Here is a 16,044-nt window from a genome sequence, read left to right as displayed (position 1 = left end):
CCGGTCCTTTGATGACTACTTCATCTTGAAGAAGGACGTCATGGGAAGGATTGGGTTCTCCGGGTTACCAGAAGTGCACGGCCGCACTGCGGATACTTGCATATGGCACGGTCGCTGATTCGTGGGACGAGTACCTACGAATGTCTGAGAGCACATCCGGAGATGCCATGGTTAGGTTTGCAACTGTCGTGGTCTCTGTGTTTGGACCTCAATACCTGAGATAACCAACTGTGGCAGACAGCGAGAGGCTCTTGGAAATCTTGGAAGCAAAAGGGTGGCTATGTTTGGTCGGATCACTTGACTGCATGCATTGGAAATGAAAGAACTGCCCAAAAGCTTTGCAAAAGCAATATCAAGGTCATGTTAAGAAGCCCGCCATCATTTCTGTAGTAGTTACATCACATGATCTTTGGATTTGGCACATTTTTTGGCATGCCCGGGCCTCACAATGACATCAATGTGTTGCAGCGATCATCATTGTTTGCTAGGGTGACTGGAGGAAAAGGTCTTCCTTGCCACTATACTGTCAATGGGAATGAGTACGACATAAGTTACTATCTGGTTGACGGTATCTATCCTCCGTGGGCTACCTTTGTCAACACCATCACCAACCCAGTTGGCCAGAAAAAGTTTCACTTTGCCCAAAGACAAGAAAACGGCTAGAAAGGATGTTGAGAGGGTATTTGAAGTTCTGCAGGCAGGTTTTGCAGTTATCAGTGGACCATCTAAACAATGGGCTGTGGAGACCTTGTGGGAGGTGATGACCTGTTGTGTGATCATACACAACATGATCGTGGATAATGAGGGTGACGATGATGCCGCAAGTCTTCAATTTGAGAACACTGTTATCCTATCGAACTTCCTAATCAGAATCCGCCACATTTAAAGAGTTTGTTCAAATGCATTAACAAATTCGGCATTGAGCAACTCACGAGCAACTGAAGTAAGAGTTGATTGGGTATCTGTAGACAGTTAAAGGGGACAACAATGTTTAAGTGTAATATTTAAACTTATTTAATTTAAACTACTGTTGCATTTGAATATTTAAACTATTCTAGATTATATATGCGACTATTTAAGTGTGTGGGCTTTAAAAAAAAAATTTAAGACCCGGCAGTGTTGGTTGGCTGGCTCCCACATCAGTGTCCGCGAACTAGTTCCTTTTCTCAGACGGATGCCAAAGCAAATTTACGGATCAGCATTGAAGATGCCTTACTTTTCCCTGACAGTACACCCCACAATACAAGGTTTGTTCAACACAAGTGTTTCTCTTTCTCTCTGTGGAAAAGAAAGCAAGTGCTTAAAATTCCCCTTACAAAAGATTACAGGTCTAAAATTGGTATCTCCGTTGCTAAAAAGCCAAAAGAAGAACGTGGACTGGTGCTAGTGTCCCCATTTCTTCTCAGATTCGTTCGACCTCACGCGTCCTCCATCCCTTCCCTACCTTACCCTCAACGTCTCGCCGCCGACGCCGCCCAGCCTCCGGCCGAGGGATTTCCGCGGCGCTGGTCTGACCGCCCTGACCCCCTCCGTCGCGGGCGCCTCCCCATCTCGTGCCGCCCCCGCCGCTCCTCCCCGCCGCACGCGAGGAGAGCGGCGCCGCTGCCCCTTCCCCGCCGCTTGTCCCCCATCTTCTCCGCGCGGATCCGCCTCCGAGGTAACCCCTCCCATGGATTATCTGGCCGCAATCCTTCCGTTAAACATAATTAATCGAAAGCTCGAATGATCACGGTCATTTCTGGAGGCAAATTAGCCATGCGCAACCACCTTCCCCTGGAAAAATTCACATCAGTTCCAGAGGCGATTAACGATGGATACGATCCAGCATTTAACACTGGTTTCTTCAGATCTCTACCAAAGGGCTAGGCATATGCTTGTAGTGCGTACGACGATGAGCACCTGGTGGTAGTTACAACCTTACATTTTATAGTATTTCAGATGCATAGATAGATTCTTCGATGCTTCCTAGGCCAATAGCTGTTATGCTTGCTTGAATCTCTCGAGATTGTATTGTTGCTGTTGGGTGCTAGTTTGTCTTATCTGCATTAGCCTGGATAACTAATTCACAAGGCACAGGCCCGGATGCTCTGCATTAATTAGCGTTGATAACTAATTCCTAAGCTACATACAGTCCTAAGTAATTATGTCGCCTAGTTAGTGTTGGTGTAGTCTACCTCGCTGCTCTGTTTGTCTTATCTGCGTTGACATCTTTTGGTCTAACATATCTGCAGTATTACTGTGTTGGTATGCATGATACCTCGCTGCTCTGTTGCCCTGACATCTCTGCATGTTTGGGTAATCACAGTGACAAGGAAAATTAATTATCGATGGCAATGTATGCAAGTATATAGGGCATCAGTACATCTAGATTTAGTCTCACACTTCATTTCTGAAACTTTGAACTTCCCCCTTTCGCTTACTTCAGTGTTAGACCTGGATTTGTCCACAACCTTCTGTGCAGATCATGGCAAATGGTGTTCTCATTAAGTAGCTAGGGAAGTGTATCATACTTGAGTTTTTCTCATGTATAGTTGTCAGTCAGTACCTGCGCTTCTGCATCACCTGTAGTTATAATATGCTTTTCTTTGACACTTGAGCATCTTTTCATTTAATGTATAGTTGTGCATTTATTAGTCTAAAAACCTTGGCTCAATTTGCCCTCCAATCTTGGATATATTAGAAATTAACTACATTAGGATATGAAACCGCAGACAAGTTGGTGAGAGTGTTGGTATATGTATATAGTTGAAGGTTCAATAGCTAGCAACCATGATGGTAGCTAGTTATTTCTAGGAGCAGGCTAAATTTGCATCACCTTAATCTCCTTTAATATAAATTGTGTCAAGTAGGCTTCGGGCATGAAGGCGAGTGTGCCTTGTTCAATTTAGTTCTTCCACTTTGCATTGCCCTAAGATAAGATATATTTAGAGCAATTAATCACTTGATGGTTTTTGTGAGATGAGGCTACTTTTATTGCTTGTTGAATAATTTGTAGCTGGTGTGGGTTGTTTTGTTGCATTTATACTTGAGAATGGCTTGATCTTCTGCTATGTGCTCATAATGTTGGTTGTCTTAATATATTGGGACAAAATTGTTTGTTTGTTCTGGTAGATGTTTCAGTCCAAATATGTTTCACTCCAATGGTTTGATCTGCTAATTTGTGCTGTTTCTTTATTCTGGTAGATGCTTCAGTCCATATATGTGTCACGTACGATGTGCTTTTTTTAGGGGAAAACGTACGATGTGCTTGCAATTGAATTTTTGTGTATGTAACAAGGACTGAGGCTTATACCTTAATGGAAACCTTGACAAGTGTTTCGATGTGATCATGCCCCCAATGTGAAGTCATACCTTCATCCACTTGATCAAGAAGGTTCCTGGTTATAGCATTTCTCCATATATTTTTTAACAGACTTAGAATATGACTTTGTACTTAACAGGTCAGGGGACAGACTTGAGAGCCTTTTTTCAAATATTGATGATTGATATATTAATAACAACTAAAATGATGAGTACAACAACTGGTCGTGTTACTGTTAATCTTTCGGTTGCACGGCACTTATAAATTTAAATCATTTCCCAAAATGTTATATACTACGAGATATAATATCACTTACTTAATTTTACCTTTTTTCTTACACGCCAACAGGTTTCTACAATCATAAACTGTCCTACTTTTACATGGAATTTTCCTAAACATCAATAAAGGATGAGATTGAGGAGCATAAATGGACTGCGGTGCAAGCAGCTTAAGCTCGTCCTTCTTGCTTTCTTCATAATGTTTATTCTCTGGAAATGGGAGGAAGGAACATACTACAATACTGAAGATATCCACCCAGATTCATTGGTTGTGTCTCATCCAGGTCATTTTAAGCATATAGACATACTTCTCTTTCTTTTTTTGCATTATGCTTATCTTTATTCTCATTTTTCTTTGAATTTCTGTAGCTAACTCAAAGTTTGTAGATCAGCGTACATCTTCAGATGAAGACTTCCCAAGTGTAGATTCATTGCCACAGCCAGTAGTTAAAGTAGGAAAGCAAGTTACCGGCGCACCACCACCAGTGCCACTTGTCGGTGTTCCTGCTAATGTGGGAGGTGAACAGGGGGCATCACCTTCTAAGTCGAAAGGTAATTACTTATCTTCTATGACTGTAGGAGGAACCGTGGATTCTTTCTTGAGAATGCTACTATGCATTTCTTCAGCGTCACCTTCTGGTTATGCCTAGAATACTGAATTACCATGTTGTACATAAGTTAGTCAGGGGTTATCTGGGAGTAGGGCGTTTCGGTGCCCAGGCTCATCTGCACCTGGTTAGAAAAAAATCGTAAAGAATACAAAACGAATTCAAAAAATTCCAATTTTTTTTGTGTGGTAGAAAATTTGATGCGTGAGACCCGCTCCAAATTTTAAGTCATTTAGACATCTGAGCAGCTCTCAGCAAAAAAGACAAATCGGGTCAAAACAGTACATGAACAGTAAATATTTTTACAGACCCCCAATTTGTCTTTTTTGCTGAGAGCTGCTCATATATCCAAATGACTTGAAATTCGGAACCGGTCTCACGCAACAAATTGTCTACCACACAAAAAAAATTGGAATTTTTTGAATTTTCCTAGTATTTGTTTTGATTTTTTTCGTCAGCGCGGGTGCAGATGAGCACGGGTGCAGAGATGGATTTTTGGTTATCTGGTCCTAATATTTCTATCTCGTGTTTGCTTCATCTATCTTCAGAATGTAACCACAGAAATGGAAGATGGGTTCCTGACAAGCGCAGACCACTCTACTCTGGTTTTGGCTGTAAACAGTGGCTTTCTGAGAGCTGGTCCTGCAGATTGACTCAGCGCACTGATTTTGATTACGAACAATTTAGATGGCAACCTGAAGCTTGTGATATGCCAGAGTTTGAGGCCTCTCAGTTCTTGATGAGGTACGTGTCCATAGCATGTCCGATATGAATGTGGGGATGATAATATACTGCACCCTTGGCCTTATTATTATTATCTCTTGACTCATTAAGGGGAAAAAATACTAATTTGGTTATATTTCAGAATGCAGGGCAAAACCATTGCTTATGTGGGCGATTCTTTAGGGAGGCAGATGTTTCAGTCCATGATGTGTATGGCTACTGCCGGAGAAGAGCGGGCAGACGTGGAAGATGTCGGTGCGGAGTACGGGTTTGTCTTAGCACCAGGCGCAAAAAGACCAGATGGCTGGGCTTACCGGTTCCCGAGCACCAACACGACCATTCTATACCATTGGTCGTCGACGCTATGTGATCTGGAGCCTCTGAATCCATCAGATCCAGCCACCAGCTACGCCATGCACCTCGACCGCCCACCTGCTTTTGTGCGGGACAACCTCCACAGGATCCACGTTCTGGTCCTCAACACCGGCCACCACTGGAACCGGGGCAAGCTAAGGGCAAACAAGTGGGAGATGTACGTCGGCGGATCCCCGAACCGCAACAAGAACATCGCCGCCATCTGGAAGGCCAAGAACTTCACCATCCACAGTGTCGTCAAGTGGCTGGACGCGCAGCTCCCCCGCCACCCCCACCTGAAGGCCTTCTACCGATCCATCTCGCCCCGGCATTTCTTCAACGGGGACTGGGACACCGGCGGCCGCTGCGACAGCATGAGCCCTCTGGCCAAGGGCAGCGGCATCTCCCTGAACCGCTCTGAGGACACCGATGCCGAGGGCGCGGTGATGGGAACCAGGGTCAGGCTGCTGGATGTCACTGCTCTGTCGCGCCTGAGGGACGAAGGGCACATTTCGCGGTACAGCATCAAGGCCACACAGGGGATCCAGGACTGCCTGCACTGGTGCCTCCCCGGTGTGCCGGACACGTGGAACGAGATCCTCGCGGCGCAGTTGTTATAGTCTGTATGTAGTTGGATGGAAAATGAGCTAATTGTTACGATATGTATACGGTGATTATTGCTGGTATTTACTGCAGAGCTTCTATGGTGGCGGGGGGGGGGGGGGGGGGTGATACATGGAGACAGCAGGAGGCAAGCAGCAAGGGGTTCTTTCTGTAATGTAACTTGTTGTACTCATGCCACTTATTTCCTACCCCCTCCGGAAAGAAATATAAGAGTGTTTAGATCACTGCTGTCAAAATAACAGCGGATTTGGCCTGTCAAAATTATCTTTTGTCCTAGTCCACTCAAATCTTACAGTTCTTTTGAACTTCTTCAGGGGAAAAAAGGAAAATTATTTCTTTGTATCTTTTCTTTTGCACGGCATAATGTTTATGTCCATGACGCACACCTATCTATACAAGTCCCCGGAGGAGTAGTTCCGAAACACAAACCAGAGAAAGGAACGTGTGAAAGTAGCAACTGACGTTGTGGTTGCCATGTGCAGGGTTTAATCCCAAATAGATCATGTTTAATTGATTCTCAACACTCCCCCTAATGCTGCCTAACATTATGACCATTACAATCATCAAAGCTACATGTAAGAACTTGCATTGTACTCCACTATACATGATCAACGAGGAGTCAGAAAGTGTAGTAGTTGATCCATTCTCGAGAATGTGATCCCTGAGTGAATAACCACACTAAAACGCGTCTATATACATCGGTTCAGAAAAACAAGTCTCTAAAACGTCTTACATAAATGCACAGAGGAGTACTTCCTCCGTTTCAAAATAAATGACTCAACTTTGTACTAATTGTAATACAAAATTGAGTCATTTATTTTGAAACAGAGGGAGTATTTGTGAACACAGGGAATGCTAACTTGGAGCCGGCCGGCCTGTTGCCCCTACCTAGCTAGGTGTTGGAGGAGACACGCCAGCTTGTGCCCCCTTCCTCATCTTCTTCTTTCGCCTCACAAGGAGAAAAGCTGCTCCGGCGACGACGGCGACCACGATCACGACGGCACCAACTATGACGACAAGAAGGTTATCTCGAATCTTCTTCCCTGCATCCACACGCATGCACGACTGAATATATGCATTTAAGTATATTAATTACTCCCTACGTCCCATCATACAAGAACGTTTTTGACATCAGGAAGTAATTTGCAAGAGAGAAAATGTGACGAACTCACGGATCCTCGCTCCTTTCCCCACGGGCCTCACCGGAGCGGATATCTCGAACCGCAGGTTGCAGTCGTACCGGTGCACCGAGGCCACGCCAGACCGGACGCCCTCGAACACGCCGAACAGGCCGCCGGGGCCGGGCACGTCCCGCACCGACTTCGCCAGGCACAGGGCGCACTCCGCCGCCGTGACGTTCCACGGGGCGCACTGCGCCACCGCGCGGACGGTGCCGTTCGCCCGGAGGGCGGCGCTCGCCGCGGCCAGCATGCGCCCCGGCACCCCCGAGCCGTTCGCCGCCGCGCGGGGCAGCAGGGACCGCGCCAGGCCCACCAGCGTCTCCGCGTCATAGAACCTGGGGTAGACGACGGGGTCGTGGGTCAGGAAGCTCATCCAGCGCCGCTCGTCGGCGGGCGCGGAGACGGAGGCGTTGGTGTCGGAGTAGGCCAGGAAGCAGCCGTCGTTCCAGAAGGCCGCGCGCCGGCTGCCGTCGCAGAAGCCGATCCTCTCGACCGCGGTGGCCAGGCACTCGCGGCAGTCCCCCCGTGCGGGGGACTCGCCGAAGCAGAGGGCTCGGGCGAACGCCGTGCCGTTGCTCCGGCCGGCCCTGCCGGAATGGAGGAAGGCGAAGCCCGTCGGCGCAGCGGCTGACGGGAGGGCGGCGAGGAGCGGCCTCAGTCTGGCGCCGAACGCGGTGCCTTTGGCGGGCCGCCGTGGATCCGGGTCGCAGTCGTACAGGAGGTAGCCCCCCGTGACGTCCTTGGAGGCGCCGGCCACCCCGAACGCCATCACAGTCACGGCGACGAGGAGGAGGAAGAGGCATTGGCGCGCCATGGCGTTGACAATTGTGTTAACAGGCTCGTAGTCGTAGAGCGCTTAGCTAGCAGCTACGGGAAGGGAATGGAGGCGTTTTTAGTAGTCTAGTCCGCAATGGATGGCACATTCCCATGTGACGTGATCTGGAGGAGCAGATTATGCCAATCGATAACGAAGGGCCCGTCTCAGAAAAGAAGATTTATAACTTTTGTGTGAACTCAAATTAATGATGTATAGTTTGATCTTTTGTACTCCCTCTGTTCACTTTTATAAGACGTTGTAGACATTTCAGACAGCGTCCAAAATAGTTCAATGTCAGCTGTCTGCAACGTCTGATAAGAAAGAACGAAGGGGGTAGAAAAAATGATCAACAACCACAATACTCCTAAACAGAGATAATACCAAAATACTCCCTCCGTCCAAAAATACTTGTCATCAAAATGGATAAAAAGAGATGTATCTCGAACTAAAATACGTCTAGATACATCCCTTCTTATCCATTTTGAAGACAAGTATTTCCGAATGGAGGAAGTATGTATTATTGGATCCCATAAAGCCCTACTGGCAAAGTATTAACACCAAAAGGTCAGATACAGATATGAACAACTGATGAATAGTTGTTGCGGTCGATATTTTGGCCTATTAATGTGCACCACATTTTCACGAGCCTGAATAGCATGGCGGGCTTTGTCACATGGCGTTTCGTCAAGAAGGGTATGTTCTGTGTTCGCTGTACGTATCATATGGAGTAGGAATCGTTTAAGTCGGTAGGAAGAATCAGGGGCGGCAAACTTGAGTTCAAATGGGATGAGCTATGCAGACTTCAAGCGAATATCAAAATTTCAGCGTGTAAGTGTTTTGCATGGTTTCAATGCGTGGAAGCCTGGGAGATCTGGAGGGGACATTGGTCTGAGAGAAGTGCAATTGTACTAACAATGAAATTCTTGATTACATGTAATTTATCAAGACCGGTTGTGAGACCATCTACCTGCGAGAAGTTATCCTCACTATGTATGGTGCACTTGACCAATGAGGTGACAAAGAGTTGATGGTGAAAAAGTTTAGTTCATACCATATGTGGTTATCTCTATTCTCTATCTAGGTGCTTAGTAGCGAATTTTGTGAGAGCCACATATAAAAAAAAAAGAAAGAGCAAATGGATCGAAGTAACGGAGGGCTTTGTCACCCCAAATATGGATGTTAGATTTGATCCGGATAGCGGTAGCGGGGCGAGAGACGTAATCCGAGATGACTGGGGCAAATTTATTGTTGTTAGCAAACACATGCCGGAGCTGGCTTTGAACATTGCAACCATCGTGGAAAACTTCGTCAGTGCTCGATGGTCCCTATCTTGTCGATGGATTGCCAAAGGCTATCCATTCGATTGGATTGCAAGGAGGTCATCAATCAAATACTTTGAAGGACAATGGATTTTCGGCAACTGTGAATGCTCCAATCTCTGACGACATTTGCATACGAGCTTCTTTTTCACGAAAGTACCTTATGGTTTCTGCCTTAGGGTTACTAGTTCATACTCTAGCTAAGGTGTGTGATCCTCAATCAGATGTTTGGGTCGATGAGCCACTGAGTTTTATCGTTGCTATGTAATTGGTGAATGTAAGTGTTATGTAACTACTAAAGCTCGCCAAAATGGCATTCCTAAAAAAAAAACAAAAAAAACTAAGATAATAATATTAAAAGCAACTAAAAAATACTATTAAAAGCATTATAAGCTACAGTACCAACAAACAATTGCAAAAAGAAAAGTTCAGTTTTATCCATACATGCACTTTTGTTTGTTTGTGTACGGCGGGTCCCATGTGCAGCCTCACTTGCCAGGCACCACCCCTGGGCTGGGCTACTAGTATGCAGAGCCCATCCGTCCCAGTCCATACCATACCCAGAGTCGTCTTCTTCTTCCATCCAGCTGGGCGAGAGGCACGAGATCCGATCCGATCCGATCCGCCGGAACCCTAGCCAGGTCCACCACCATGGCGACGACCCGCTCGCTCCTCCTCTGCGCCGCCGTCCTCCTCGCCGCCCTCTCCTGCACCTTCGCCGCCGACGCGCCCTTCCTCGTCGCGCACAAGAAGGTGGCCCTCTCCCGCCCCAAGCCCGGCGTCGAGCGCCTCGCCGTCTCCCTCGACCTCTACAACCAGGGATCCGCGTGAGTACTCCGACGTCCCATCCTACCTGCCTGCTATCCTGTGTTCCTCCTCACTTCGCGACGGCGATGGGGCCTGCTCTCTCCGCCAGATCGACGGGATCTGCGGCGGCCTTGGCCGGCAGCCGAGGGGATCGGCTCAGTTAATTGTGGTTTTAGCTCCTTCAGTTCTCAATTCGGCGGTGGAATTCCGGCACCATCTCGTGGATCCTGACTAGTAACTGCTAGATCTAGCGTTTATAGATTATTATCCGTACAAAATGGTGACCCGATCCGTCGTTTTGTTGCTTGACCACGCGCCTGATTTAATTTGTCTAGGCAACCAGCTAGCAAGGTAGAGTAGCCGCAGCCAATTTGTGAGCTTTTACAAGAGCTTCAGGCGTCCCATTGTTATTGAGCAAATCTGTCAATAGTAACACCAGGGTTTACACTTGGGAAAGTTGAAGCATCTATGTGGTGTTTAATAGTCATCAGTATGAGATGTCATAAAATGTTCTCGTTTGATTACCTAGACTAGAATAGAAGCTTATCCTTCTTATTTTGATGTATGTTGTAATCTCATGGTTTTACTGCTCTTGCTGGTTAGAACTAGTATATGTGCCAAGCACTTTTCCAGATAGATTGGTTCTAGCTTGTTAGATGTTTGCATCATGTACAGTAAAGTTTTAAAACTTACCAGATGGGTTTCCTTGATGTTCTCAAAACTGAGTTATTGCAATATCTTGTTTGCTCCTCAAAGTGCACATCCTATTTCCATGGACAAAAGTTTGATTCCTTTTTCTTGTTCAACTTACCTATTTGTATAATATGATGGCCAGTGAGTATCCATGTATTTTGCATAGTCTAACAAGGTATTGTTATTTTTGTGCAGAACTGCATATGATGTGGCCATTAATGATGACTCGTGGCCAAAGGAAGCATTTGAACTTGTCTCTGGAGAGGTCTCAAAGACTTTGGAAAGGCTTGAACCGTGAGTGCATTTCCATTTTGTAATGCATCTCTCTGCTTTTGGTGACTCCACTCCATTATGGTGTTATAGTAAACTGAACTTTTATCATTTGCACTTTTAGTGGTGCCACTGCTTCGCACGCGTTTGTATTGGAGAGCAAAACACAGGGCAGGTTCCAAGCTTCACCTGCTGTTATCAAGTACCGTGTTGCCACAAAGGCTGCACTTCAGGTATGATCCTCTACCCGTTCCGTATATTATTCACTAGTGTCTCAAATGATATACATTCGCTTGTTTGCGAGATTGCCTTGTTTGCTCATTAATTCACCAGTGTCAACGCCTCCTGCTAAACTCATAATTTTGTACGCTGTAGGAGGCCTACTCAACTCCCATCCTCCCCCTGGACATTCTTGCTGAAAGACCTCCAGTGAAGAAGTTTGAATGGGTAAGTGATCATGTGCATTTTCATTTTGGTAATATCTCCTTGGTGATTCTAATTTTTTCCATGCTATTTTGTGGGGCTGATACCCTTGCTCTGGATATCTCTGGATTTGCTCTCATGTGCTGTTCAGGCTAAGGTAATTTCATTTCATTTCTTCTCCATCGAAATAAGCTGCCATGATATTCCCTGGTGTGAGATTCTAAGAGACTGTCCATGTGCAGAAACTTGTTGCGAAGTATGGAGCACTGGTGTCCGTTGTTTCCTTCGTTCTGGGGTTCATCTACCTGGTCGCGAGCCCATCGAAATCTGCCGGCTCAAAGTCTGGCAAGAAGAGGCGCTGATCTATCATCCATGGTTCACCGTTTTGGTAGCTGGCCGTTTGCCTGGAGAGACCCTTGATAGCCGAGGAAAAGAGTCTGAGGTTACAACACCCCCATGGACTGTAATGTAATGGAGCGACTAGCAGCAAAGTTGACACTATAATTTTGGTTAATTTCCGTTTTGTGTTGTCAGCGACTTAACCTGGAGGAGTAGATTTGGTGAAACTTAGAAACACTTTTGATTCTGTACTGTGTGGAGGACCAATGTGGTTGTGCATCCAATCTTAGCCCCTGGTATCATATGGTTGTCGCTCCAAATGAAACCATAAAATCAGAATTTCTAAAAAATTAGATATTCCAAATGTAAACAGAGTCAGTAGGATTATAGCAACTTGTTGGAGCAAATAGCAAGAAGAATTTAGCTGACCGTAGTGAACAAATTGTAGGTTTGATGTGTTTTTGTTGTACACTCTGTTTTCACGGTGAATCAAAACATATGCCTGAAATTTTGACAAGTGAAATTTACAAGTCAAAGCAGCAGTGCAATGTTTGCACACGATCGAATAATGCATGTAAAAACTACTAATGCAGGGATTTGAAAACAGAGTAGTAGTAAATCAACATTTTTTTCCGTGTAATTGTCAAATAAAAACAGTCTGGAAAGCAATCACATCATAGTATCACAAGATAATGAACCATCTACTTGTTGAATGTCAATGCAGGCTTAGGCATTAAAAACCTTGAAATCAGAAACAAGTGTTTACTCAACAAATGACTTCATAAGATACTCAATGAGGAAGGTGTTTGGCACAAATTATTGCACAACAAATACCTGCATTCGAAAACGATATCGCAAGTTGATGTGAAGCCTACTGACTCACCATTGTGGAAGGGCTTGATGAAGGTCAAGTCTTCCACAGCTGACTTCCATGTGAATTCCGCAGGTAGCCGAGCACGTGACTTTTCATGTGAATTCCATGACGGGTACCACTTCTGCCCACGAACCTGGTTAGCCACGCGAAATCGCTATTGGACCTCCGACAGATTTGCGCGTTGTGGACTACCACACCAAGCTTTGTGCCCAATATACGATCAGGAACAAGAGACCATCAATCACTTACTCATCACATGTGTCATGACCAGGTATGGCATGCTAGTATGCTACCCTATCCGCTTGGGGCAAGTCCGATTGGAAACCTACGACTAATGACAACTTACTCAATTGGTGTACTTCCAAAGTTGCACCTCAGACAGAATGATGCAATATCAGATCCATCGTAACAATGGTTTTCTGAGAGATCTAGAAACACTGCAATGTTGCGGTACTCGATGGTGCAACCCCCTCGGCCATGAAGACGATCTCCGACATGAAAAATGAGGGGACTGCTTGGGTATCTGTCGGCCTCCTCAGGGACAATCTGTGTGTATCCTTTCTAGATGCGTTGAGTGGGCATCTTGTTATGTAATACTTCATACCAACACCATGTTGGTGAGCGCGTCCTTGACACGTTGGTAATCCTTGTGTGGAGTTTGAAATGGCTTTCTAGCCCATTCTCTCTTTAATAGATGATACACACACTCGTGCGTATTCTTGATTTTTTTATTTGACTCATCCAACCCCTCTTCCCTGACATACCAACCTGCACCCAAAGGACCCACACACATGTGCCCTAGACCTACCGTCGACACCCACCCATGCCTCTTCACCTGTCGCCGCCCCATTCCCCCTACCGCCGCTGGTGGCTCTTCCTCCACTAGGTTTCGAGGTACGAGCTAGGTCTTACCCACATGTGGTCTGGGTTCAGTTTGTCGACATTCCCTAGATCCGCCTGAAGAAGGCCAATATGCAAAGACAATCTCATTCATGTCTGGAACACCAATATGCAAGTCAAGATATGTGGCATCCCGGCTTAATAGAATGATAGACTACTCATATAAGTAAGGTGCACCATCTTTTCCGATGGCTTGCCTCCTAAGAACCTCCATGTTAAGCGTGGTCAGAAATTGCTTGTAATTGTGCACGAATGAGGAAAAGGTGTGCAGGAAAGACCAATGTTGGTATATGGGTCCAATTTAGATCCTAGGTGGTAGCCAGGCATGATGATCTAGAACCGATGACTATGGCTAAAGCGTTACAGAATGGTATCAAAGATGACCCTCACGGTTAAATAGACGTGTGCGGGTCATGTGTGTGCACATGAGGTGTATGGCGCGTGTGGCACGCCATACCACAAGTCATGGCACATCTGTCGACACTGCACGTACAACCGTGTGCCAAGAGGGAATGTTCCCGCTGGGTCGCCGAGGACGTCAGATCCTTGTGTGTGTGTGGGGGGGGGGGGGGGGGGTGTATTGTAATATCATTGCTTAATAGGAATGATAGACTACTTGTATAAACAAAATGCACAATTTTTCTTTCCTGGAAGCTCACCTCCAAAGAATTTCCATAATAAGCGTGCTTACCCTGAGGTAATTTGAGGATGACCAACCGTGAAGTTGTTCATGTGTGCGCAAAAGTGAAGATAAAGTGCACAGGAAATACCTGTGTTGCTGTTAGGATGGTCTCACAAAGAACTTCCCCACCTGAATCTTTATAGATATAACCAGCGGGGCAAGCCCCAAGTTTTACAACACCAAGTAAAAGGCCAGAGGCCGGGCCTGAATTCTGAACCTCAAATGCAAAATGGCAATCTTGGTGCTCACCCTGCATGACAACACATCATCAGAGTGACAGTGTTCAGTGGACCATCTGCAGAGGCACATAGAGGCAAAGCTCCTGTCAGAGAAGGAGCTTCTGCGCTACAACGACGGCGAGAGCCCTGCGTTCGAGGTGGTCACGCTGCCCTGCAGCCTCGTCGCGGGTGACACGGTCCTCGGCCAGGTATGAGAGACAGTGGAGAGCGCGGTGGCGCCGGTGACCAAGAAAGATCCCTACTTCTCGCTGCCGAGGATCCTGGGATCGGTGCCGCTAGTGCACGTCGACGACATCTGCGCCACGCTTCTCTTGTGCATGAAGCAGGAGCAAACAGGCAATTTTAAGAACTAGAAACACAATAACTAACATCTAATGAAATGCCAGACTATGTCACTGTCAGACACTCTGGCATTCACTCAAAAAATAACACAAGCAAGAACGAATCTCTCATCAGAACAGTTAGAGTACATTCTTGCTTCTTAACAATGGGAGCTGAAAGTCAAATTTACCTTGCTCCAGGAGAGCACATAGTTCAACTCGTTTATAACCAAAATACCTAAAACCCACTACAAACAGCCACAAAAAGTATACCCAACGCAGTATGTTTCACACAAAGAGTAGGTGCCGCCTAGTGAAACTTACAAGTTACGACCAAATTACACACCAGGAAGCAGAGACCGAAGAAACAGCCTATGGAAGACACCAGAATAACATTTCAAAAATTTGAAATGCCTTTGCTTGAAGACCATTCGTGCATCGTAAGCATGCTGAAATTAAAGTAAACTTTCGGAGGCGAGGAGGAACATTAACAAAGTTCTATCTCTCATCAGAACAGTTAGAGTACATTCTTGCTTCTTAACAATGGGAGCTGAAAGTCAAATTTACCTTGCTCCAGGAGAGCACATAGTTCAACTCGTTTATAACCAAAATACCTAAAACCCACTACAAACAGCCACAAAAAGTATACCCAACGCAGTATGTTTCACACAAAGAGTAGGTGCCGCCTAGTGAAACTTACAAGTTACGACCAAATTACACACCAGGAAGCAGAGACCGAAGAAACAGCCTATGGAAGACACCAGAATAACATTTCAAAAATTTGAAATGCCTTTGCTTGAAGACCATTCGTGCATCGTAAGCATGCTGAAATTAAAGTGAACTTTCGGAGGCGAGGAGGAACATTAACAAAGTTCTAATGTCATAGATTGGTACTCCACAGTTCAGAACATTAACAAGATGACCAATACATGATAATAAGCAAGCACCAAATGATGAGATCCCAGGTGTGAGCGTAACCATCCAAAATAAAATGTTCATGTGGTAGTACTAATAAGTAAGAAGAGCTGAGAACAAAAGATATGTTGTCAATCCAAAGGCATGCCGGACCAAGAGTCTTGACCATTCAGACATACCATGTCGAGAAGGAAGACTCCCTCGTCTTCTTCTTGAATCTCATGACAAAGAATTGGAACAATGATCTCTTCTCAACAGCCAATGGAAGAGACACAGAATAACATTTCAACAGCTAAAAATTTCTTCGCTCAAAGAGCATGGCCCAAGAGAGTGCATCTGAACCATCCCAAAAATAGAGTAAATTTGAGAGGCGGAGA

General features: G+C 45.7%; 3 protein-coding genes across 5 annotated transcripts; 2 read left to right on the top strand and 1 right to left on the bottom strand.

Annotated features, from left to right (window-relative positions):
• The first annotated feature begins 1,358 nt into the window (after window positions 1-1,358).
• On the top strand, window positions 1,359-6,112 carry LOC125542737 (protein trichome birefringence-like 14). Of its 2 annotated transcripts, none has more exons than XM_048705912.1 (5): window positions 1,359-1,657; window positions 3,650-3,863; window positions 3,967-4,131; window positions 4,736-4,931; window positions 5,053-6,112. In XM_048705912.1, exons 2-5 carry the CDS (start codon window positions 3,710-3,712, stop codon window positions 5,882-5,884), a joined length of 1,347 nt encoding a protein of 448 aa, XP_048561869.1. In that variant the 5' UTR covers window positions 1,359-1,657; window positions 3,650-3,709; the 3' UTR covers window positions 5,885-6,112. The 2 variants fall into 2 exon arrangements, with proteins under 2 accessions (XP_048561869.1, XP_048561867.1); XM_048705910.1 differs by having other exon boundaries at window positions 3,949-4,131.
• A 272-nt stretch (window positions 6,113-6,384) lies between these two features.
• LOC125542738 (cysteine-rich receptor-like protein kinase 27) lies at window positions 6,385-8,064 on the bottom strand. 2 transcript variants are annotated; one of them, XM_048705914.1, is made up of 2 exons: window positions 7,092-8,064; window positions 6,385-6,931 (listed from the first exon to the last, which is right to left on the bottom strand). In XM_048705914.1, the coding sequence occupies exons 1-2, from the start codon at window positions 7,881-7,883 to the stop codon at window positions 6,896-6,898; spliced, it is 828 nt and encodes a 275-aa protein (XP_048561871.1). In that variant the 5' UTR covers window positions 7,884-8,064; the 3' UTR covers window positions 6,385-6,895. The 2 variants fall into 2 exon arrangements, with proteins under 2 accessions (XP_048561871.1, XP_048561870.1); XM_048705913.1 differs by having other exon boundaries at window positions 7,061-8,061.
• Window positions 8,065-9,745: 1,681 nt separating this feature from the next.
• On the top strand, window positions 9,746-12,039 carry LOC125542736 (translocon-associated protein subunit beta). Its single transcript, XM_048705909.1, has 6 exons — window positions 9,746-10,032; window positions 10,901-10,999; window positions 11,100-11,208; window positions 11,351-11,422; window positions 11,550-11,555; window positions 11,641-12,039. Exons 1-6 carry the CDS (start codon window positions 9,857-9,859, stop codon window positions 11,758-11,760), a joined length of 582 nt encoding a protein of 193 aa, XP_048561866.1. The 5' UTR covers window positions 9,746-9,856; the 3' UTR covers window positions 11,761-12,039.
• Window positions 12,040-16,044: the final 4,005 nt, after the last annotated feature.

The sequence above is a fragment of the Triticum urartu genome, chromosome 3 (genome assembly GCF_003073215.2).
Source record: "Triticum urartu cultivar G1812 chromosome 3, Tu2.1, whole genome shotgun sequence".
Lineage (NCBI taxonomy): Eukaryota > Viridiplantae > Streptophyta > Magnoliopsida > Poales > Poaceae > Triticum > Triticum urartu.
The sequence above is the reverse complement of the archived record's forward strand: the minus strand, read 5'-3'. Positions and strand labels throughout refer to the sequence as shown.